This window comes from Acomys minous (genome assembly GCF_964271855.1).
Source record: "Acomys minous genome assembly, chromosome: 1".
Taxonomy (NCBI): domain Eukaryota; kingdom Metazoa; phylum Chordata; class Mammalia; order Rodentia; family Muridae; genus Acomys; species Acomys minous.
Genome location: NC_140483.1, coordinates 96,892,046 through 96,916,001, shown reverse-complemented (window position 1 = coordinate 96,916,001; position 23,956 = coordinate 96,892,046). Strand labels below are relative to the sequence as shown.

General features: G+C 45.7%; 1 protein-coding gene across 4 annotated transcripts in view; it reads right to left on the bottom strand.

Moving 5' to 3' along the window:
* Window positions 1–10,717: 10,717 nt before the first annotated feature.
* Window positions 10,718–23,956, bottom strand: part of PAG1 (phosphoprotein membrane anchor with glycosphingolipid microdomains 1) — a 155,840-nt gene continuing 142,601 nt past the window's right edge. For all 4 annotated transcript variants that reach the window (XM_084786096.1, XM_084786094.1, XM_084786097.1 and 1 more), the window contains 2 exons: window positions 20,575–20,634; window positions 10,718–18,198 (listed from right to left, as the gene is read on the bottom strand). In XM_084786096.1, coding sequence (XP_084642222.1) covers window positions 17,836–18,198; window positions 20,575–20,634 — 423 coding nt within the window. In that variant the 3' untranslated portion in view covers window positions 10,718–17,835. The remainder of the gene's footprint in view (window positions 18,199–20,574; window positions 20,635–23,956) is intronic.

Sequence of the window (23,956 nt, the reverse complement as noted above, 5' to 3'; positions counted from 1 at the left end):
ATGCTGTTACATTGTTGTATGCTGTTACCTTGTTGTATGCTGTTGGAACATTTTCCTAATGTTTCTGAATGGATCAAGGACACAGAAGGGAGAGGCTCTCATCCCTTCAGATGCTGACTGACAGCCTCACAAGAATGAGGAGCCCCGGCTGCCCCTGTTCCCGCCCAAAGTCCCTGGGAGGATGCACTCAATGTCTCACTTCTTTCAGGCTGCATCAGACTTAGCACTTCCTACAGCTGAACGAGAGCCCTTGTACTACAGCCAAAACCCAGTGTGGATTCGACAACTAAAGACGTCTTTTCCAGCGAACAAAGGCATTTAATTAGAGCCAGGCAGGGAAGTGCTTCCAATGTGACATCTGGCTTTGTACCTTCTTTCTGGCCCTGCAGGCGTCACCGGGGAGCTGGCAATGTGGCAGGTGGCAATGGGATCCCAACCAAGGCTAGAAGGTGACAGAATAGCGTCTGAGGGTTCTGTGGCTGCACCCATAGGGAGGAGGTCAATATGGTCTGTGTATTTGCACGTGCATGTGTGTGTACATGTGTGTTATAGTTAGCTTCAGCTGTGGACCTGACGCAAACCTATATATATATATATACCTGGCAAAGGGGAAATCTCCAGTAGAGTTGCCTGTTGCTGTATCTGTGAGGCATTTTCTTTTCCTTAAGCATTTTAGACGGAGCTAGACAGATGGCTCAGAGGCTAAGGAGACAAGCTTTCACACCTGTGATGGGTTAGTTGCTTAGTTAGCCTCCAGACACGCCTGGGAGGAATCACGAGGAGGATTATGTTAATTGAGAAGGAAAGCCTGCACTAAAGATGAGCGTGGGCCCTGGCCTGTCAAAATGGGGCATGCTACCTGAGCTGTTCTTCCAAAGGTCCGGAGTTCAATTCCCAGCAACCACATGGTGGCTCATAATGGTTCATCATGACATCTGGTGCCCTCTTCTGGCCTGCTGGCTCACATGCAGGCAGAACACGGTATAAATAATACATAAATAAATCTTTAAGAAAAAATATTAGGGCTGGAGAGATGGCTCAGAGGTTAAGAGCACTGACTGCTCGTCCAGAGGTGCTGAGTTCAATTCCCAGCAACCACATGGTGGCTCACAACCATTCATAATGTGATCTGATTCCCTCTTATGGCCTGTAGGTGTACATGCAGGCAGAGCACTGTCTACATAATAAAAATGAATAAGTCTTTAAAAAAGTAGACTTATGCTGGGGGTGGTGGCGCACGCCTTTAATCCCAGCACTTGGGAGGCAGAGGCAGGTGGATTGCTGTGAGTTTGAGGTCAGCCTGTTCTACAAAGTGAGTTCAGGACAGCCAAGGCTACGCAGAGAAACCCTGTCTTGAAAAACCAAAAATAAATAAATAAATAAATAAATAAAATTTAGATTTCTTTATGTGTTTGAAAGTTTCACATGTATGTATGTGTGTACATATGTATGTACATGCACCATGTGCCTGGTACCTGTAAAGGTCAGAGAAGGTGTCAGACTGCTTAGAACTGGAGTTACAAGTCATGTACAGTGGTGAGCGCTGGGACTTGAACCCATGGCCTATGCTAGACTGTGGAGTCACCTCTCCACCCTGGGAGGCATTTTAAAATTGCTAATTGCTTTAAGAAGGTCCAGCCCCTCCCTTCCCCATACAAAGAAGGCCCAACACCCCCCTACCCTCCTACAAAGAAGGTCCAGCCCACTGCGGGTGGTATTACTCTTTGCTAGGTGAGCCTGTGAGCTCTGTAACAAAGGCAGCCTACCACGAACCTGGGGAGAAACCAGTAGGTGGAGCTTCTCCACGTCTCTGCTTCCTTCTGTGAAGCCTGATGAGTGTGGGCCACCTGCCTGGCAAACTCTATCTCAGCTTCTTTTTTTTTTTGTCTGGTTGTAAGAAAACACTGATAGGAACAGCTGAGGCAAGGAAAGGCATATTCTGGAACACAGTTCAAGGTACATTGCATCATGGTGAGGAAGGCACCTGGTGTAGCTTAAGGCAGCTGGTAACATCATCCCTGTACTCAAGAGACAGAACAGGACCGCTAGCTAGCATGCTCTGTTCTGACGGTCCAGGGCCCACACTCCTCTTTAGTGCAGACTTTCCTTCTCAGTTAACACAATCCCGGGATTCCTCCCAGGCATGTCTGGAGGCTAGCTAACCCCTCATGGGTGTGAAGCTTGTCTCCTGGGTAACTCTAGATCCTGCTGAGCTGACTAACATAGTGTCATCTTGATGGGTTGGCTGCCATGGACATCTAACCTCATTGTCACGCCGGGACATGCCCGCTGGCGTTTCTGGAAGGTTGACATGTAAGCCAGCATCCCTATATTCTTCAGCGGCAGGCCATCTGTTTTTGGTCCCCAGCACACTCTGAAATTCTAGCAAATGGAAGGCTACAGGCAGCTTTTGCTCAGCTGTCAGCGTCTGGTGGGGACTTGAGGAAGCCCAGTGCGGAGGAACAGCAGCAGCAGTCCACAAAGATGCTGGTGTGGTGGCCTACCCCTCTGAGCCAAACAACCACCATCTTGGGGAGTCTGGTCTGGTTGTGTCTGCTTGCAAAGGCTCACCAGTGCTGGGTTGTTGACTGCTTTGCTGTAGGATGGTCCTGAGTGTTAGTGGTGGGGTGTCACCAGGCAAGGTGTCCACTGACACCAAAGAAAGGGGCACTGCTTTGGCTCTAGGTAGCAAAACAGAGCCTGGACCCAGGTACACATGCTGTTATTTCAAGACTCAGTGGGAAGCTTCTGTTGTCAAAGGCTATGAATATTTAATATTTCCCCAGAAAACAGTCAATCTGTTCATTCTATCCTTCTGTGTATGAGGAGAGAGAAAGCAAGGGGAAGACACTCAGGACAGTTCAAGGTCACTGGCCTAGTTATTTTTTTATACATTTATTTTATTACACATGTATAAAATAAACTACATACAGCAGGGAGAACCGTGTGACAATCATGAGAATAATGAGTTCTATACATGTTACATTCATAGTGAAACAAGACAAACGTGGGGAAGGGAAAGCACGTGCATACACACACACACACACATACACACACACACACACACACACACACACACACACATACACACTACACAAGCACTAATGGTCATTGACAACACAAGTCTCAGACCAAACCTCTTGTTTTTCAAATCTTCCCTGTAATTAATTAGCAAAGGGAGAGTGTACAGGATAGATTTTTAAAATGGGGAAATCAGTTTTTAAACCCATTTGCTTTTTGTTTTTCTTTTGTTTTGTTTTTTTTCTTTCTACAAGACAAGATTTCTCTGTGTAGCCCTGGCTAACCTGGACTCCAGTTGTAGAGCAGGCTGGCCTCGAATTCATGAAGATCTGCCTGTGTCTGCCTCCTGAGTGCTGGGATCAGAGGTGTGCACCACCACGCCAGCTTCTTTGTAGCTGTTCACCAGTTCTCTGCTGGTCTTGTTCACACAGCTACAGGTTCCTTCATCTAGCATTGGTGTGCTCAGACTCTTATGGGAGATACCGGGGCTGCAGGTAAGGTGAGATGAACTAACTTAGGGCCTGGGGAACCCCACCAGTGAGTCCACACATGGAAAGAGCCTCTGATTTGCTTCAGGTCTGGCTAATCATAGTTCAGTGGAAATGATAGTTTTCCAATTTGTTCTAACTGACCAATTCGTATGATTTCCTTCACTGATAATTTAAAACCCTATGATTAAATCATTTGGAAATCAAAGGGAAGCCCATAGTTGTTAGATTGTTAGCTGTGATAGCTGAAATCCTTGGCTACCCTCTTTCAACCTTCTTCCTGACCAGGACTGCATTGTTATCATCACCGTCTACCCAGAAAGCCACCTTACTATCTCATCTCAGCCTTCAATTCTCTGCTTTTATTTTTTGAGACAGGGTTCATCCAGACTGGTTTCAACTCTTTGATCTGAGTGCTGGAATTACAGGCATGTGTTCTGTGCTTGGCTCTTGATATGTTTAAAATACGTATTTTTCGGGGGGAGGGGGGGAAGGGGATTGAAACCAGGTTCTTTCGCATGACAGACAAATACTCTACCAAAAGCTACAGACTCTCTCAGTAATCTTCTTTTGGGGTAAGTATTTGCCTACTTACTGTAGGTAAGTACTGGGGATTGAACCTAGGGACTTTTATATACTGGGCAAGCACCTTAGTTCTTTGCATTGTAGCCAGACATGGTGGTTCATGCTTTTAATCCCAGCACTTGGGAGGCAGAGGCAGGCAGATCTCAGTGAGTTTGAGGCCAGCATGGTCTACAAAGTGAGTCCAGGACAGCTAGGGCTGCTATACAGAGAAACCCTGCCTTGAAACAAACAAACAAACAAACAAACAACAATAAAAATCCAACAACCAACCCCAAACCAAACCAACCAACCAACCAACCAACCAACCAATCTTAGTGGTGTCACGCATCAGATCTCTTCTGTTCTAACACCAATTTATATCTAGAATTTACGTAATTTTTTTCTTTTCTATTCCTACCACTAGATCAAGCCAACTCGATTGTCTTTATTAGTTTCCCTACCTCCAGTCTTAGCTCCTCAGTACATGCCAAATACCTCAACTCCTTGCCTTCCTTTGCAAATGCCCACATTATATACTGGGCTTGAAGTTGAGGGAAGACTCTGTCTGATAAGGTATCCCTTGGTGTCAGCACAGTCCATTGAGCCTGGGAGGCTGTCAGCACAAGTGTTCCACTCGTCTGTTAACACATTATATGTCTCAACCATATAATGAGCTCCTACTGTGTGCATAGCAGAGAGGAGAGCATATCTCACTGTTCTCACTTCTGCCAATGGACATATTTACTTGATTGATAGCTTTGTTGATATAGGGCCTTGTCAGGTAGCACAAGCTGATTTTGAATCTGCAGGTCTCCCACATCGGCAGGGGTTACAGGTACCAGCCACAACATGTAGTGCAATGCACATGTTAATGCCTTTATGAAATTTTCTTATAAATGTAAGGACATAGAGATATCTCCAACTTCCTTTGTAACCTGATTATTTATTTATTTATTTATTTATTTATTTATTTTGTGTTACTTAAGGAACTTTTCATCCTAAGCCCAGATCCAGCTCTTCCACTCAGCCATTTTGCTAGAGAACTCAGGCTAGAAATACATTTATGAGTTCAAGTCCTAAAAGCTGGGCGACTTAGCTGGCTTCGATATGCTTCAGGTTGCTCATCTGCATACTGAAAATAGCAAGAAGCTCTGATTCCTACACAGCTGGAAAGCTTGAGCGCGCTGGAACAATGAAACACATAGAGAGTGAAACCTCAGCAGTTAGTGGGTTTACAAGACTGCAGTTATTTTACACTCTTAGTTAGTTATTGAGACAAGGACTCGTTCTCTCAGCCAATGTGAGCTAGGACTCAGTCTGTAATCTAGATGGGCCCCAGATTTGTGGCAAACCTTCTGCTGCCTTGGTTTCCTGCTGAGATTACAGGTATGGGCCACCATGCCTTGCTTGTTTGATCTTTGGGAAGAGTTCCCCCATCCCCACCTCTGCTCTGTCTTTTTCTGTCTCTGTCTCTCTCTCTCAGAATGCATGTGTAAGTGTGCATACACAAATGTGAGTGTGAGGCCAGAGGATAAACAATGTTAAGGCTGTGAGAGACAATGGGAATGTCTGAATTGGACCAAGTGCATTTTACATTATGATATGGTTACAGTGGGTGGCCTGGGTTCCTTGGTTGGTCCAGGTGCTTCTTGCTTCCAGATGAGAACATGCGGACCTCAAGATCAAAGGTCCCATTTCTCTCAGGAGTTAAGAGTGCTTTAGGACAAGGCCCGTGTGCTAGGTCTGGGTGTGGAAATGGAGTGGTGCAGTTTAGCTCTTTGAGTGAAATTGCCAGTATCAGACAGCAGTGGAAACTTGGCGTTCCAAAGGCCTGTGATGATACCCAAGTTTTAGAGCTCTCTGACTAAGCTGCTGTGCTAAGCATGACAAGGGACATGGGCAAATGCCCAGGAAAGTAGGTTTGGTGAGATGCAGACCCAGTGGGTGTTTCACCATCAGTCAGCACAGCAGGCGTCAGTGACTGCCAGGGCAGTTCCACATGCTGGTGAGTGGCAGGAGCTCACCAAGGTCAGCAGTCCTGGGTGGTCCAGAAGCTCAACACTGAACACAATCATTCAGGAGCCCTTCCTTCCCTAGAATAAATGACGAATCCCAGATGGTCATGGTGGAGTGAGAGAGCAAGCCAGCCTTTATTTTCATGAATCCAGAGATTTATAAACCTTGGGCAGTGGGGAGGGGTTTGAGGGTGAATGTGTCTGATTCATGGACTAGGGGTGCCAAGGTACTTGATTTACATGCAGTGATACAGCGCCTCATTTACATGCAGTAGCATGGGGTCCTGTAACAAGAAGGAGAACACAGTACTTGATTATCCTATGGGTGGGGGAAGAAATTCCAGGTATGGTTAAAGATCATTTGCTGAAAGCTAGGATCTCCTTAGTGTAGGGTACAGTATTTCCAGGAATTCCCAGGTGCTTGCGGAACAGGTTCTATCAGGAAAGGGTCAGGCCTGTAATCTTCCCTGCTGGCTATGTGACACTCCTTAGAGTTTCTAGGGTTCAGAAAGGGAACACTGTTGAGAAAAGGAGTGCTGTTGCTGTATACCGAGCTCAGAAGCTATCTGGAAGCACCGGACTTTGACCTCTCCAGTGGTACTCCACATAAGCCTATGGAGGCTAGTGGAGTAGAACGTGCTGCTTTGAATGAGAAAGATCCCTTATAGGCTCATTTGTCTAAATAGTTGGTTTGCAGTTGTCTCAGTTAGGGTTTTATTACTGTGAAGAGACACCATGACCACAGCAACTCTTATAAAGGAAACCAAGTAATTGGGGCTGGCTTGCCGTTCAGAGGCTTGGTCCATTATCATCATGGCAGGAAACATGGTGACATGTAGGCAGAAATAACGCTGGAGAAGGAGCTGAGAGTTTTACATCTTGAACCACAGGAAGCAGAAGAGAAACCTCAGCACCTACCCCCTGTTCACACATGCACCTCACCCAACAAAGCTGCACCCATGCCAAGGCCATAGCTACTAATAGTGCCACTCCCAGTGGGCCTGTGGGGGCCATTTTTATTCAAACCACCACGCCAATTGTTGGAACTGTTTGGGAAAGATTAGGAAGTGTATGGCCTTATTGGAGGAGGTATGTCAGGGAGGGCAGGCTTTGAGGTTTGGGCTATTGTGAGTTAGCTATTTCTGCCCCTGCTTGTGGTTTAAGAAGTAAGCGCTTAGCTCGTGTGGTTACCATGCCATTGCTCCACTGGTAAATGTTCTATTGCTGTGACAAGACATCGCCATCACAGCAACTTGTATGAAAGAGAGCACTTAATTGGGCTGGCCTACAGTTTCAGAGGTTCGGTCCGTTGTCACCACGGTGGGAGCACGGTGGCATGCAGGCAGACGTGGTGCTGGAGGAGTAACTGTGAGGTCCATGGACAGCAGGAAAAGTAAGAGACGCTGGGCTTGGCTTGGGATTTTGAAACCTCAGAGCCACACCTCCAGTGGTACACATCCTCCCACAAGGCCACACCTCCTATTCCTTCTCATGTAGAGCCACTCTCTGATGGCCAAGCCTTCAAATCCATGAGCCTATGGCAGCCGTTTTTACTCAAACCACCACAGAACCTAAGGTATTTTAATCTCAGGCGTCGTTCCTCAGGCACCGTCCTCCCTCATTTTGAGAGATGATCTCTCACTGGTTTAGACGTCTCCAAGTAAGGGTCAGTGATACCCAGAAGAGCCCATCTCCTCTTCCTCAGGGCTGAGGGGCAAGTGTGTGCTATGTTACCTAGATTTCCCCTCCACCCTCGGGAATCAAATTAAGGTCTTGGAGCTTGGAAGGCAAGCACTTTGCTGACTGAATTATCTCCCCGGTCCGTGCAATTAGTTCTGGAATTTGTTTCCATTTATGGCGTAAGTTGTGAATATATATATACACTATTATTTTTTTTAACATCGAAAGAGAATCACTGCAGCCCTGTTCTAAATCATCTCAGATCTTCTCTCTGCTTACAGAGCCACAAGGGGATTTATTGCCTTTTCCTCTGCTCTTCCCTATGTCTCTGATCTCTGCCCATCTCCTAGATTTTTTTTTTTTTTAAAGCACTATCATCACAGTTTCACACACCAGTCTCTTTTCCTCCCAGGCTCCTCCGTGTTTCTATCGTCTCTTCATTCATTCATTCATTCATTCATTCAGTTTTGGCTGCTTTTGTTTTATAGATCTGCCTCACATAATTTGAGGACAACCCCTCCCCCTTTAACCACACACCAGGGAAGCATTATTCGTCCTGTCCCAGACAAACCAGCACACTCGCTATCAGCATCTGCTCCTTCTCTTATATGTATCTCACTTAAGGATCTGCAATTTGACAAATCATCCTTCATTTCCCCACAAGAAATGAACATCATTGAACAGAACTGTCTTCTATTTGTATAAAGATTTTATTTGTGGATGCAGAAAGGTACATCGATAATTTTTTTCCTTTATAAATATGACAGTTTGGGCGGACTGTGTTCTGTCACTTATTTAGGTGTCAGCAGCCTACTTCCCTTTGCTAAACATGAACTGTATGTTGCGGTTGGCAGGCCACCTCTGGTGTAACTGTGTCCCCAGTGTCTGGAACGATGCCTGGAAAACAGTAAGGCTTTCATATCAACCTTACTGAGTAATCTATTCTCTTTCTCCTGATGTACGTGGGCTTACTTTTTAGAGTATAATTCTGGTGACACAGAGGAAGGCTGTCTGAAGCACTGTAGAGAGCCATAGGATGGGGCTGGACCAGAGAAGGCGATATCAGGGGACGTGCCAGGAGGGCCCAGCATTGACTGCTGTTGAAGGCATGGGAAGACCTAGGTTTGCCTGGCTTGGAGACCAAGCATTGGCACTGATCCATACCTGGATCGCTTTTCCGCTGGCTTCCCCTTGTGGTCTCATATTAACTCTTTTGAGACTATTATCTACTGTGGGGGATGAGATAGGGAATACCCTGGGAATTTAAACATGCATGCGAAACATTTAAAGGTAGGCTCCAAGGCCATGAGGGTATGAGTGCCAGCAATACACTCACTTGTCTTCATTTGATACTTGTAGCACTTGAATACAGCGTAGATGAGTCAGCTAAGTGGCTTTCTTGTGGTTTCTCCATGACCCCCCCCCCCTTTGCTATTACAAGGATTTATTATTTCTTTCTTCCTTTTGGGCCTGAGCATGGAAAAGCTGTCTGTTTGGACCACTTGTCTGTTTGCCTGCTCTGTCAGGTGGTGAGGCTGCTTATTCCCGCGTCAGCTGCTTCGCTCCCCACCCCCCACTTCACCACCACTTTTTGGGCTGGTCTAACTTGGAGGATATCTCTTCCTTGGTTCCCTGCCATTTCTTCAGAAATTCATAGCTACTGAGCAGCTTTTGGGAGGGAACATCCCAAGTACAAAATCCCAAGGCTTAATAGACACCAGGTCATGCCAGGCTCACTGAACCCATAGAGGACCGAAAAGTGGGAGATTTTGAACCACATCAAACATTTATTTTATATTTATTTATTAAAACAAAAGTTCGATAGGTGATACTTCAATTTAAAATGTCTCCCAAAGGGCAAATGGGACAGCTGGGAATAATGATTCTGCTCCAGAATGATATTTTGGGATGAGGCACATACAGATGGGGGGGGGGATGTCTTAGGGACAGACATGATGCCTGCTCTATAGTTGGCTCCACACAACCTGAAGCCTTGAGACTCAGATTCGTTTATCTTCCAGGATGATGAACAAAGAAATCACAAGGAAGAGTGCACGTGCACTGAGGGCTGCAGTGGTACATAGAGTCGGAGCTGGTCACATGACCATATTAAATACACCAGTGAATGATCTTTCTAAAAAAAAAAAAAAAAAAAAAAGGACAATATGAGGCTTTAATCATGTGTCAGGCTTCTTCTGTCCTTTGCAAAATGTCTACTCTGTGCGAGGATTGGCAGGCCACTTCTGGTGGATCTGCAGGCTGCTCTGTTCCCTAGGTGACAGAACACAGGCCAAATTGCTGGGCTTGTGAGGAGACTCCAGTTCCCTGGTTGGTCCATGTGGGTTCTGGAATTTAAGGATTCAAATAAGCTTTCCCTAGCTCTGAGCTTACACAGGTAGAATGGCCATGGGCCTAAGGGCTAAGGAAGCCCTCACTGTTTCACCTGTTGGCTCTAGGGCCAGTCTTGGTCAGGAGAGGATAGCCAAGCACTCAATGCTACACACAAAGCAAAGCCCTAGGCTCTAAGACCAGCTGACTAGGTTCTACGGGTAGGGGGTGGGGGTGGCAAATCTTTAGAGGCATGCCTGGCACAGGTGGGTAATGCTACCCTAGGTTGTTCAAGCTTCCTGTGAATTCTATCAGAAACTACAAAGCACAAATGATATGCCCAAAACTTCATTTAGTCCCTAAGATAAACTCAGTAGGCCCCACCCTCTAACCCTGGACAGCACAGACACTTCCCAAAGTCACCTGGAGTTGGCTCCATACACTGACGTCTTCCCTTCCCTGTGGCTCTAGCCACAGCACGCTTTAGTCTGGCCATGGGGCATGTTCTCCCTTTTGCTATGGCGGCAGATGGCGGCTAGTATCCTTAGGCCTGGTGTGTACTAAGAGCATATAAACTTGCCATTTCTGACCGTTCCAAATAGCAAATAAACTTTAACCAACTTTTATATAAAACTGACCTTTATTACAATTTAAAAAGAACAAAGACAAGTTGATAAGTGCCTTTAATTACAACATACCTGCTATTTACAAGTAATTAATTTTTTAATATACAGCTTGGATAAGGTTCATTACATGTAAACTAGAAGAAACCACAAGTTACACTCCAGCTTTTTATGACTATTCAGAATTGACATTTTCCTATCAGAGACAGAAAACAAACACCCGTGTCAGTTCCCTAGGTACCATTACTAAATGCAAGACTGTCATCTGGACATCGAATAGGAGTATTGAAACATGACAGAAAGTATTGCTATTCTCTAATCCTACATACAATGAACTGGATCATTAAAAACAATGCAACCTCAATTTAATATAGCACCTTTCAAGGAGGTCAAAGCATTCATACTTATATTTTCCTACTTGTCCCCAAAACATCTCTATGAGGTAGGCAATGGTTGGTTATCTTTATCCCCATGTTGTAATATGGAGAAACTGAGGCACAGAGAAGTTCAATCGGTTGCTTGAGGTCGCACAGTAAAGCTGATGATGGAACAGGGACCACAGCCCTGTGCTCTTGTCTCCAAAACAAATAATTCTCTTTAGACGAAACTGGAGGATGTAATTCAACACACTAATTCACGTTTGCATGAAAAAAATTTAAAATGTGCTTTCTCCGCCCCCCCTCTCCACCAATACAAACTGTTGAAACACTGTAGGCAAGGACAAACACTCTGAGACAGTGGCAGATAGATCTACATTCCGCCAGAAAGGTTATGGGGGTCTTGTTCTTCTTTTATTCCAGGGGTTGATCTTCCTGCTGAAACAGCTAAAGTCTTTAGAAAAAAATATAGTTGAAAGGCTGCTTCTCCTGGCTTACAGATTACAGCTTTAATGACCACGCTACACTATCCACAGACTGGGCTTAGTCTCGAGTTACAAAGAAAATAGCTAACTAACAAGTTTAACCTCTGAGTTAAGTGTCTTCCTTTATATACATTTACTGTTCACACCTTAAGACAGTGGTTCTCAACCTGTGGGTCACATATCAGATAGTTACATCACAGTTCATAAGAATTGCAACATGACAGTTAGCAACAACAAAAGATTATGGTTGGGGGTCACCACAGCTGTATTAAAGGATCTTGGCGTTAGGAGGGTTGAGAACCCTCTACCTTAAGAGATTCCAAGCAGCCAGTGGGAAGTGGGGATAGTGTATTTCTGAGAGACAACAGAGGCAGGAAAGCTACTCACAACACTTAGTTCAAATTTTGTTTTTTTGTCCACCATCAGAGTCAAATGTGTATTTGATACTTTAAAAAACAAAACAAAACAAAAAACGTACCAAAAATATACAGAATGAGTGGAGTTTTAGACTCAACTCTCCAGGCAGGCATTTTCCTTCCTTCCTTCCTTCCTTCCTTCCTTCCTTCCTTCTTCATTTATTGCATTTTTCATATACCATCTTTACTAGACAAATACTGTGAATGCTTTCACAATCACCCTGGGAGTTGGCAGGCCTCTGTGAAGTAACATGAAGGAATTGACTGACAGAGAGAGAGAGAGAGAGAGAGAGAGAGAGAGGGAGGGAGGGAGGGAGGGAGGGAGGGAGACACAGAGACAGACAGAGACACAGAGATAGAGACAGAGACTGAGAGAGGGCACACTACATTATAAGCCTAAGTAATGGGGAATCGCGTGTGAGGGTTATGGATGGGCTTTACATGGGAAGCATATGGAAACACATCAGGAACGTTCAGAGCCAGCAGCCGCGCGTGCAGCTAGTGTGTGGCCCTCTCTGGAGCCTGGTAAGCAGGTTACGGGAGGCGGCCACTCCAGAACTTCAGTCAGTGGTTCCGTGTGGTCTGCTGATCTATGCTGGAAGAGGCTTGGCATCCTGTAGATATGGCACACAGGGGACGGTTGGGGAGACACCCATGGGTAGGCAAAAGGTCCATGGGAGATGGACAAATGGACCAGAGGCCATCTGTGAAGGAGCAAGCAAACTGAGGTGAAAAGAAACTCTGACTCCACAGCCTAGTCCTTGCACCATCTTAGGAGCATCAGAGTCAGAAGACTCTTGGGGTTTTGAGGCTAGTGTGGATACTTTTGAGTCTATAACACCAAGGTTTAAGCATTTTCACTTTTGAAAAACAACTCTTTACTCTTTCATGAACTGGAAGATCAGACAGTTACAAAGACCTGCAATGACAATTCGCAGCTGCCTCGTGTCTTCAGTCACTTTGTACCGTATGGGAATGAGAGGAGTGCCTTCACGCTGGCTCAGGACTTCAGAGACACGTTACGTCAACCATCCGCACGAAGGAAAGTGCTCGAATAAGAACTACAACCCTACTTATTTATCCGGCTCTATTTCAAGCCCCCTCCCCCCCCCCCAGAAAACATAAGGCATGTGATTACAACATTATTATTAAGCAGTTGACAACATGACAGTATTTTCCTGTGGCAGTTTAACAGAAGTCTGAGGAGGGACGCTCACTATCCTTTATAACACATATAAGGTGATAAGATAATCAGAACATTTTATTTAGAAAAAGGGTCTCGCCTTATAGCTCAGGTTGGCTTTGAACTCAAGACTTTCCTGCTCACTCTCTCTTGTCATAGGATTACAGGCATGGGCTACCATGCCCTGCTCCTATATCTTACAAAACAAAACAAAACAAAACAGTCTTGTAGACTATCAGTGCCAAACCAAGGGAAAAGTATGAATTGGGATAAAGGAATATTAAATGGAATGTTCTTTAATACTGCCTCTTAAACAAAATTACACTTCTAATTTCATTTGCTATTATGACTCTGAACGAATATGTCTCAGTTAAATGAAAGAAGAACTTGAAGAACAATAAAATACAAATATTTAGAGGTAAGAGGTAAAAAGGAAAATATGGAAAGACTAAAAAAATAAGCAAAGATAGGGTTTTAGAAACCACACAGGTGTTCCTTCTCTTCTGGATCATGACTTAATATTTTATTTTCTAATTCCAGGTAAAAATTCTCTTTTTGCTGTTCTCTATACTTGAGGCAGAGCACTTGCAGTCTGAGTGTGTTCAACTTGTTTGATGCCCTGTTAGGAATAACATGCTGAAGAGCACACGGACCCCAGCAGATGCCATGTTAAATAAATCCACATTCGATGCTGCTGATGCATGTTCCTCTTTTCAAATCAGTCACTAACAACAAACACTGCACTCTCAGTGTCTCCCTGACACAGTGTAATAGACGCGTCAGGGTTTCCAGGAAACCGCCCACAAGAGAGACTGTTACTTCCCCAGCCAACTCTAAGCTGCCTGGGTACCAGAAAGCCATACTTTCAGGATGGCAGCCCACATCACAGGGACTCCTGTATGCCATCCCAGGAGCAGTGGGATCAGGGTCATTTACCCACTTACAAAGTCCTGCTTCAGTCTGGAATGGGCCACTGTGTTGGCACAAGGCAGGCTTTGTACATCCGTGTTCCATAGGCACCCACTGGTCCCCCCCATGCGATAACTGGCCTCAGCTACGTGGGAGGCCACCTTGCTTGCCAGCCAGCCAGGCTCTGGGTTTCCTCTTTTGTTGCTTTTGGCACTATCTCTTTCTTGAGGTGCACTGTGCAGTACACCTGTTTACAGTCCGTCTCCCAGCCAAATATGGACCGAGCCACAAGTGTAACAAAGCCATCCTCAGACAGCATTGTTTTTCAGCTGGGAGAATTATGGACACAGTTTAAAACCTGAACACATTCATTAGGAAAAACCAAATGAAGGGCGCTCAGGAAGGCATCCCATAATTCCCAGATGAAACTGTTGGAGGATGGTTTCTTTTAATTCTCCTGTTACGACATAAGTTCATCACACTAGGAGAATCAACTTTCCAAGTATATAATAGAACACAGCCTAATTAGTGCCAGGGCTAGTAACACATAACACACACACATATGCACATACATGTGGATACATGTAGTTTATCAATGGTGAAGGCAGGTCATGTTCTAGTTAAACAGGTGAAAATCAAGTAAGAGAAGCATGGCTGGGTGAGATGCCAGTCCTCTGTGTTGAGTGCCTACTGCTATTTTAGCATTTAGCTGGGATTTAAGGTGGGAGAATCTGATTTTGTTGAAATTACTGCAGAATGACCAGTAAACTTTTCCTCACAAAGGATATTGGTATTATTTAGAAGGTTTACAGACTTAATGCTGTGATTTAGATAAGGACAGGTCAAAAAGGATGCAGCCAACATATTTATAAAAATTACTTCCTTTTAGAAGTTCTTAAACATTTCACATACGGCAGTCTATGCTTTCTCATGATTTACATCTGGGAAGTATGCGAAGTCTCATGAAATGCTTCCAACTTTTAAAAGCTTTTAAACAAACAAACAAACAAAAAAAAGAGAAATAACTACTTATAATCTAGATGAAGTTATAATTCTGATTTAAAGAAAAAACTTACAGTTTATTTTTGTCATTGTGGGTAAGTCCACGGAAGCTGGGTATGCTCGGATGCACACTGTACAGGCCAGCGGTGACTGTTTGTGTGCACAGCGCAGTCCGCTTTTGATGACTATGTTTCACACATTTAAACTCTGTGACATTTAGCTTAAGACTTTAAAACAAAGTACAGGCTCTGTTCAGCTGAAAGGTAGAAACATATTTTGAGCTAAATAAAAGAGTAAAAACTTACAACAGAACAAAAGCCTGGCTAAGCAAGCGGTGAGGACACAGCAATGACTACGCACCCGAAGCCCCGCCCCGCAGGGCTGCGTCTCCTGTTCACCCGCCTCCAGCCCTCACAAGCTGCTGCTCACGCTTTGGGAACTTATGTTGGAGGGCCTTACAGCTCCTTGTAAAGAACACTCAGGATATCTCTGTCACAACTTATTCTTACTGCTAGTTCTCAAAGTGGGACAGCAATTTCAGGGCATATTTTATGACTATGCTGCACACTCTATTTGAAAACTCTGAGGCTACTCTGATGATGAGATTTCAAGATTGTTTATAATGAACTCGTCTCTAAGGAAAGATTTATATTTTAGAGATCATGCTGGCTTCTCTGCTAAGTTAAGACTCCTTATAAAACATAAACACACTTGTGAGCTTTAAGATGTCTGTAAAGAATGGCACCGTGGCAAGCCTTAGGCCAGGAGTGCCCTGCGGCCTGGGTAGTGCCGTGAGCTAAACAGATCCCTGGGACCGGAGAGATGGTTGGGTCAAACTCATTAACACGCAGCAGTGAAAATCAGTGTTTGCAAAAGAGCCTTGCCATTTGCCGTTCCTGGGGCTCCAGGGGTACCCCGCTGTTACCGTCTGACCAGCAGTAAGTATGGATACATGCGGCATCTTCATCAATGATTAGGCTGATGGTGACACCACCCAAGATAGTTTACAATCCCACAAGCATGAAACACAGCAGCAACAAAACCAGTTCATGAATAGAAGGATGGGACCCAGGCCCCAGCGCTGGTCACTCCACCCTCCCCGTCACACCCTTTGTCACAAGGAGAGAAACCGACATGATTATTTAGAGTTGGCTGTCACTGTCACGGCAGCAGAGGGGAAAGGCCTCTCTCTTCGTATCAGTGCACGGGGGCATCTTGCACTTCATTCAGCTTACGCTCCCTTTAAAATGAAAGTGAACACGGTTTCCAATGTTGGCCTTGGGAGATCGAGAGATGATTCATTTCCAACCTGGCTGAACTTTTTAATCTGAGCTATTTCAGCCACTGATTTATGTTTAAAGGAAGGAGAAGTAGGCGATTTGCATTGGCAAGTACTGTGCTGTGCATGTCAGCACGGTGCCCCTGGACATGTCATTAGACTTTAGGGAAGTCCGATACTTTCAGGAAATTCAAAGTTCCTAAGTCAGATTTTGTTCTGATTTTAACACTGAGCGTTTCAATAGTGGCGCAGTTATTTATGCCTATTGTATTTTCGCCTCAGTGTCCTGGCGTTTTGGATCTAGAGCTTCCAGTACCACTTGACAAGCCGAGTCTATACAAATCTTCAATGTTATATTACTTGTTAGAGAAAAGAATAAAAACTGCTCATAATTATTTAGTTTATGTGCTTTATGGTGTCTTTTCAAAATGAGAGTATAAATCATTGTACATAAAATCAAGATAGTTAATATATATATATATATATTTTCTGGCACTTGCTAGAAATTAGGCATCAAACATAAAACATCTTATAAATTTATATAATAAAATAAATGTTTACATTTTCCCCAGATTACTGTCAGATAACAGGAAAGTCACATGTGTGGGCAGCAAAGATCACTGGAAACACAAATCGCGTCTGCAGCCCTTTGGGGATAGACACCACGCTGCCGTGCACACATGTGGTCTGGGTCCCAACATCAAACATTAAGGCTCTGTTTGCAAGGAAGAGCGCTGGGTTTAAACAACTATATTAGTACCACAATAGTTACTAAAAATTCAAACACTGTAGGGGAAAGTTTTGAACAGAAAACCTTTTTAAAAATATCTAAATCGACATCGTGTACCTTGTGAAGACTACAGATGCAATGTCTAGATAAGGAGCAAAGATCCCGGGAGACTTTAGGGACACTGGACACCAAACCAAGTAGCCCCCACAGTCCAGATTCCCAGGGAGCAACAGGGCAGCCCTGGGGAGAGAGCAGGCTAAAGGAAACCAGCGGCCAGTTTCTCCCCATGCTAACATTTAGCTGAGGGCCAGTGCCAGGCCTGTGGGAGAACATCCTTGGAATGAGCCATACATGGGGAGGTCTCAAAGGGCGAAATGCCAGTGTTTTAGCACTAGTAGCAGACAGAGAAAAGAGCGAGGAAGAAAACCCTGGCTCTTCCACAGGCGGTATTCCACACAGATGGTAGGCATTGGTGGGTGGAGCTTCTCCTCAGCCTGCCTTCTTCCGTGGGACTTGGAGGTCAGGTGTACCGGGGTTCCCTGTGAGCACTGGAAGGGGGCTGCTCTGGCAAGCAGGCCTGTTGTACCTTACTGTTTCGGAAACTGGGAAACAACTGTGAACTTGCACTTGACCTCAGCAAACTAAAGCCTCCTAAGACTGAGTCACTTCTTGTCCTCCACAGCAGAGCTGTCCCGGGCGCTCAGCACTGCCTCCTGGGGCTGCTTTCTGACTGGTTTAAAGCCTGGTGACATCTCTGCATTGCTGCAAGTCGCCAATGCTTTCGTAGTCATTCTCTTTGGGGACAAGGTGGCCATTGGTCTCTAGAGGGACCTTTTCATCCTCTCTGTTTACAGTCTGGATTGCCTCATAGTCAGGCTCTGGGTCCTCCCCGGGCCTCCTTGCTGGAGGGAGGGTGCTGATGCTGTTGGGAGTTTTCTCGAAGTCTTTCACAGTGGCATAGAGGTCATTATTGGAAGATGAGGACCTCTGAGGCGCTCCCTGCATGGAGTGGCAGGGAGACTCTGGCCCTTTCAGGGATGGTCCGGCTTTGTGTGCTGACTGTCCAGGTTTATTCACTGAGGAGTACATTGCTGAGATCTAGGGAACAGAGAGAAATGAAAAGCACCTGCAAGCTGTGACTTCCTCCCCTTCTTGGCTACATACTTGGCCCTCATGAACCCCCCACCCCCACCCCCGACCCCACATACCCACAGTTATCTTTATCATCAGTATTATTATATTATCTCTGGACTGTGTTACTTGGGAGTAATTAACTGTCATCCTTTGTGTAGATCAGCCGTATTTGATTAACTCTATGAACCAAGTTTTGTGGAGTTCTCATTGGACCAGGTGGAGCTATCGTGGCTGTGAAAACTGACCAGACAGAGGCCAAGGAATCACAAGGGACCCATTAGGAGGGGAGTGCTTGAGCCAGTGAGGCCACTCCAGAGAAAAGGTGTGAAAGTAAAGGGTGTGAGGCCCCTGAAGGGCCCCCGGCAATGGGCTACATCTGGGACAGTAAGGTAGCAGAGGCATCAAAGATGGCACCGGCACCCACGTTTTGCCTCATGTGGTCAGGGAGAGAGATTTAAGTTCCCTTCCTGAGGAAAAGGAACACAGGCAAGGGCTTAGGTGGTGTCATCTGAGGAAAGTATGACTTGAGCTCTGAGACACGTCATCTTTCAGCACTGCACTCAGGAGTTCTCTGTAGAAAGTGATGCTCCTGCCTCTGTGTGTGTCTGTCTCCACAGGCACAAAGGTCCTCGCTGGGAGTTGCACTCAGCCATGTACAGCAAGAACAGATGCCGTGTCCGGTGCTCTGTCTGAACCTGGCATGCTATAGGCTATCCTCGTGGCTTCCACACTTTACATGCATCAACTAAAAATCCCCTGAAGTTTTACTCTGGCTCTTGGAAATTCACTATCCCTTTTCACTCTTTTCAAGTGATGTTAGGCTTACCTTTGATTCATCTTTCCTGAGGTGACCAGCTCCCAACATTCCTCACTGGGAACACCTACTCCCTTCTTTCAGATGGGGTCAAATTTCTTGCCCGCACTCATCCTGACTTGGAATTTTCTAGTCCGCTGGTGATTTCCCAGCTGTTCTCGTTCTCCTTCTTTTTCTTACCCTAGTTCTCCCTCCTCTTCCTGTTTGCCCAGCCCTTCCTTCTGTTTAGTATCTTTCACTATGCTAACCTACAGGTCCTGCCCATCCTGTGGCTTAGTACCTATTGCATACCTTCCCAACATGGGAAACCAACATCTCAACTTTGACATTCACGCACAGGCTTGAGAGCCCATCAGTTATGTCAAACAAAGGAAACAATCACAGGCCATTTATTCTTGGGAAGAGCACTATTTTCTTATTTTTGTTTTTATTTTTGGTGGTGGGAAGGATCTTGTTATGCAGTCCAGGCTTGCATTGAACTAAACACACTCCAGCCTTCTGAGAGCTGAGACTATGTTTGTGAATAACATGACTGTGCAGGCTAGGGTTTGCTTATTTGTTTTGTTTTGTTTTGTTTTTACAACTTGATATAAGCTAGAGTCATTTGAATGTAGGGAACCTTAAGGGGAAAAGGGCCTCCGTATGATCGGCCTGTAGACCAGCCTGTAAGACATTTTTAAAAAAGACATGATTGATGTGGGAGAGCCCAGCCCACAGTGGGTGGTGCTACCCCTAGGCAGGTGACAGTGGATTGTCTAAGAAAGCAGGCTATAAGGAGCAAGTCAGTAAGCGGTACTCCATGGCCTCTGTTTTAGGTTCTGCCAGTAAGTTCTTGCCTGGTTTCTCTAAGTGATGGAGTGTGACTCAAGAGTTTTAAGTTGAAATAAACCCTTTCCTCTTCAAATTGCTTTTGGTTATGGTGTTTTATCACATCAGCAGAAATCCTAATTAAGACCCCATGATAATTTTCTCTTTCTTCTTTCCTTCCTTTCTTTCTTTTGTTTTGGTTTTTCCAGACAGGGTTTCTCTGTTGTAGTCCTGGCTGTCCTTGGGATCCGCTTGCCTCTGCTTCCTGAATGCTGGGATTAAAGGCATGTGCTGCCACTGCCTGGTGAGAATTTTCTTTTTGAGAAAAAGTCTCATGTAGCCCAGGCTAGCCTAACGTAGCCAGGGCTGGCCTTGAATTCCTGATCTCCCCTCTCTGCCTCCCCTGTGACAGGACTCTACCTGGTTGCCACACCACATTAGATTTATGGTAACTGGTCTAAGGACTTCATTTCTGTTTTTTAAGTTTTACTTTTAAATTTGCATGCGATTGTGAGTGCAGGTGCAGGTAGGAACCAGAGGCATTGGATTCCCCTGGAGCTGGGGAGACAGGCGGCTGTGAGCTGCCCAGCTGAGGTTCCGGGAACTGATCTCCCCTGGAAGAGCAGCACATGTTCTTAACTGTTGAAGCATCTCTCCGACCCCCGGTGTCCTCATTTTCTAACAGACGTTTTTGTTATTTGAAAAGAACTGAAATTTACCTCCTCTTCTGTAAGTGTTGGATCTTCTTCCCGAGACTTGTATGACAATGAACTAAATCTCTGTGGGGAAAAAACGCAAGCCAGAGTAAGGCAGCTTAAAGCTGATAGTGTAACCTAGCCTTTGCCCATACACCCATGCCTACGCAAATGCCTTCAAGTGATTTCTGCAGAATACAGGCAACCATGAGCCTCTTGCCTCAGCTCTTACCTACGCTCCTGGCTGCCCAGCCATGTCATAAGGGCGCAGAGGTCTTGGAACACTCGGGTGCTTGGTTCCTGGTCACCACCGAGGACAGGCTGATCAGCAGCAGAGGGTTGGCAGTAAAACCTGTCCTTCTCCATGACGTGCCAGCATTTTACAGCCAACCACAGCCTGCGGGTGCCACGGCCTCCCCTTGCCTTATTTCTGGATGCATTTGGTTCCTGGTTCTTCTGTGATTTGGACTCTGGTTTATTAACTAATTCTTTCATATTTCTTATTTTAACTCTTGATTCCAACAAAACATATCCATCCAAACCGTCTCTCCTCCACCGACAGCGTGTTCCACCATCTTCCTGTGTCTCTTCACCACCCCAGCTCCTAAGAACCCTTTGAGACCAGCATTGGCCATTCACGTTCTCCTCTTTAATACCCAAGTCCAGTGATTTGTCCACACTAAGCTGTGACGCAACTACCTTTTCCGCTTTCTTCCCCTTCTTGCTTTGCCAGTGGGTGGGCCCTCAAGAGGCTCTGTGTCTCAGGCCCCTTCCCTGAGGCGCACTGCATCTGCCCATCCACTTGGTAGCTTTTCTTCTTTCTTCAAAGCCCCAGCATGTCCTCACCCACCCACCACAGCAGCACCTCACTCACCGGCTGATGGCCGCGTTTACTCTGAGAAAGCTTAAAGAGGCAAATGCATTTCCCTGGACTTTACTCTGTCCCCTAGCAGCCCTGGTGTCCTTCCAGCCCCTCCTGGTTACCACACATGAACTTGCTTGCCATGCCCTGCTCTCAGCCATCCCTCCTACACACTGGACTCGGTCGTCTCCACACCCACACACATGCTAGATTTAAGACAAGACAAATTCAAATGAACTTCCAGTTCCATCTTTTCCTCCCTGTGGTACAGCAAGGTCTCTGATAGCTTTCCTCTTCATATTTTCTCGTTGCTGAGTTTCCACCTTCACTAGTCTGAAGGCCACATCAGTATGTTGACTTGCCCTAGGTGAACTGAGGTCACTCCTTCCCAGACACTTCCTGCCCCTAGTTTCCAGCAACTCTGACCTCTTCCTGGTTTATGTTCTTATTTTAGTCTCTCCTGCTATGCCCCCCCCATCCATGTTTTAGGGGCTCTTGTAGCCCTAATATACACTCATCCGACCCTGTGTTTAAACAATACCTTTCTGCTGCTGGATTCAGTCCCGGGCTTCCCGCCTACCTCCTTCATCTCCCCAGCTGCCATGAGCTGTGCCAACATTGGGACCACTCCTGATCCCTAATGGCACATAACTAGTGCAGACCCTCACAGCCTTGCCCCAGCTCGTGCCAGCCTGTGATGCTCTGTCTTGATTTATGGTGTTTCCTTGAACCCACTGGCTGTGACAGTCCTCAGTGGATGGCCGTCTTTGCTCTCTCAGGACATGACCATCGGCCAGCTCTTGGCTATAGCTAGCTCCTCTCACCACTTCTGCTGCCTCCGTCCTGGCTGGGGCCTCTCTAGCTCTGGTTCACAGAGCAGGGGAAGCTTTCAAAGCATAGATCAGACTGGAGCACTCTGCTGGTTTCACCCAGACTAGACTGCCTGGCTACCTGAGTTCACAGGCAGGTACCTGTGTGCAGATCACTGTCATCTTGGCCCATCTCTCTTCGCTATCCCAGCCCTCCCTCCATATACCGGCCACTGATCTAACTTAGGGGCTTTCCAGAGAGCGAGCTGCACAGCTGCACAGTGCCCCAGAGAGCACCTGTACAGCTTTCTCAGTCGCCCCTTACCTCTGCTTAGCATTGCCTTCACACGGAATCACCCAGAAGCTAACAACTCTATCCCAAAGTGTGCTTCCACCCACTTACTCCCAAGCTTCCTTATTTTATATTTTCATTTTAACTGTCATATGGCTGTCTCTTCCTCATTAAAGTGTAAGTTCCACATGACCCGGGAGTTTCATTAATTTATGTTTGTCCACTGGTTTAGTAACATGAGAAGGGCATATGGCATGTAGTGGATGGTCAAAATAAAAATCTTTTATTTTGAAAAATATAAACACTTGAAATTCTTATTTTACTTAAAATTGGGATTGTGTACACAAAAGAGGATTGCTCACTGTTATAATGTGAAGGGATAATCCAATACTTAGGTGTTTATTGCTTAGTAACACTAGAAAAACCAACCCTTTCATTTTCCAAATGTTTGCCAATAAAAAGCTAAGCGAGTTCAGGCCGTGTGAAGCTACACTGGATCCATTTGTCTTCAGCTGTATAAAGGGCAGAACCGTCTGCACCTTGTGAGCATGTTTACAGATACTTTCATGATGTTTGCAACAGCTGACTTCACAGATAAGGTAAAAAGCAGAAACAAACTGAGAACAGTGCGGAGATGACTTGGTAATATAGGCAGTGTAGCCACAGGAGGGGCGGCCAGCAGCAGCGCAGTTGCTCACCCCTGTTTGTCTTCTCTGTCAAGGGTTGGAGGTGAAGTTATGACTGGAAGACAATTTTGCATTTTTTTCTGTGTAGGTAACAGAAGTCTGATGTGAGCTGCCTGAAGCGGAGTGGGCGTGGCTAAGTTGTGAGGGCAATTTGGCATCCAGAGACCTGAGGCTCACTGTGGCTCAGACTCTGTGAGGCACATGCTGCTGTGGACTGCTGAGGCGTTTGAGACCTCTGCTAACTCAGTGTTTTAGATTAAAAACATTGCTTAGAAACTCATGAAAACAAGACCCGTTCATTGATGGGTTAGCGTTACAGGAAGATGTGCATAATAAATTGCAAGCAGGGACACCTGCATATCCGGATTCTCCCTACAGGCCACCACAGTCTGAGTTGAGTTGTGGGATTCTGAAAGGCTCAAGGTTGCCATGCTGCCCGAGGAAGCCACACAGAGAAGAAGGAAGATGTGTGGCAAAGAACCTGGCCTATTTAGTTCTTGTTTTGTTCTTAGGTTTTTTGAGACAGGGTTCCTTTGTGTGTAGCCCTGGCTGTCCTGGACTTGCTTTGTAGTCCAGGCTGGCCTTGAATTCACAGAAATCCACCTGCCTCTGCCTCCCGAGTGCTGGGATTAAAGGCATGTGCCACCATGCCCAGCATTAAATTTCTGGCCCTCTTTATTTTTTAAAAAATTAATTTATGTATATGAGTGCTCTCTTAATGTGTATGCCTTTATGACAGAAGAGAGCATCAGAGGCC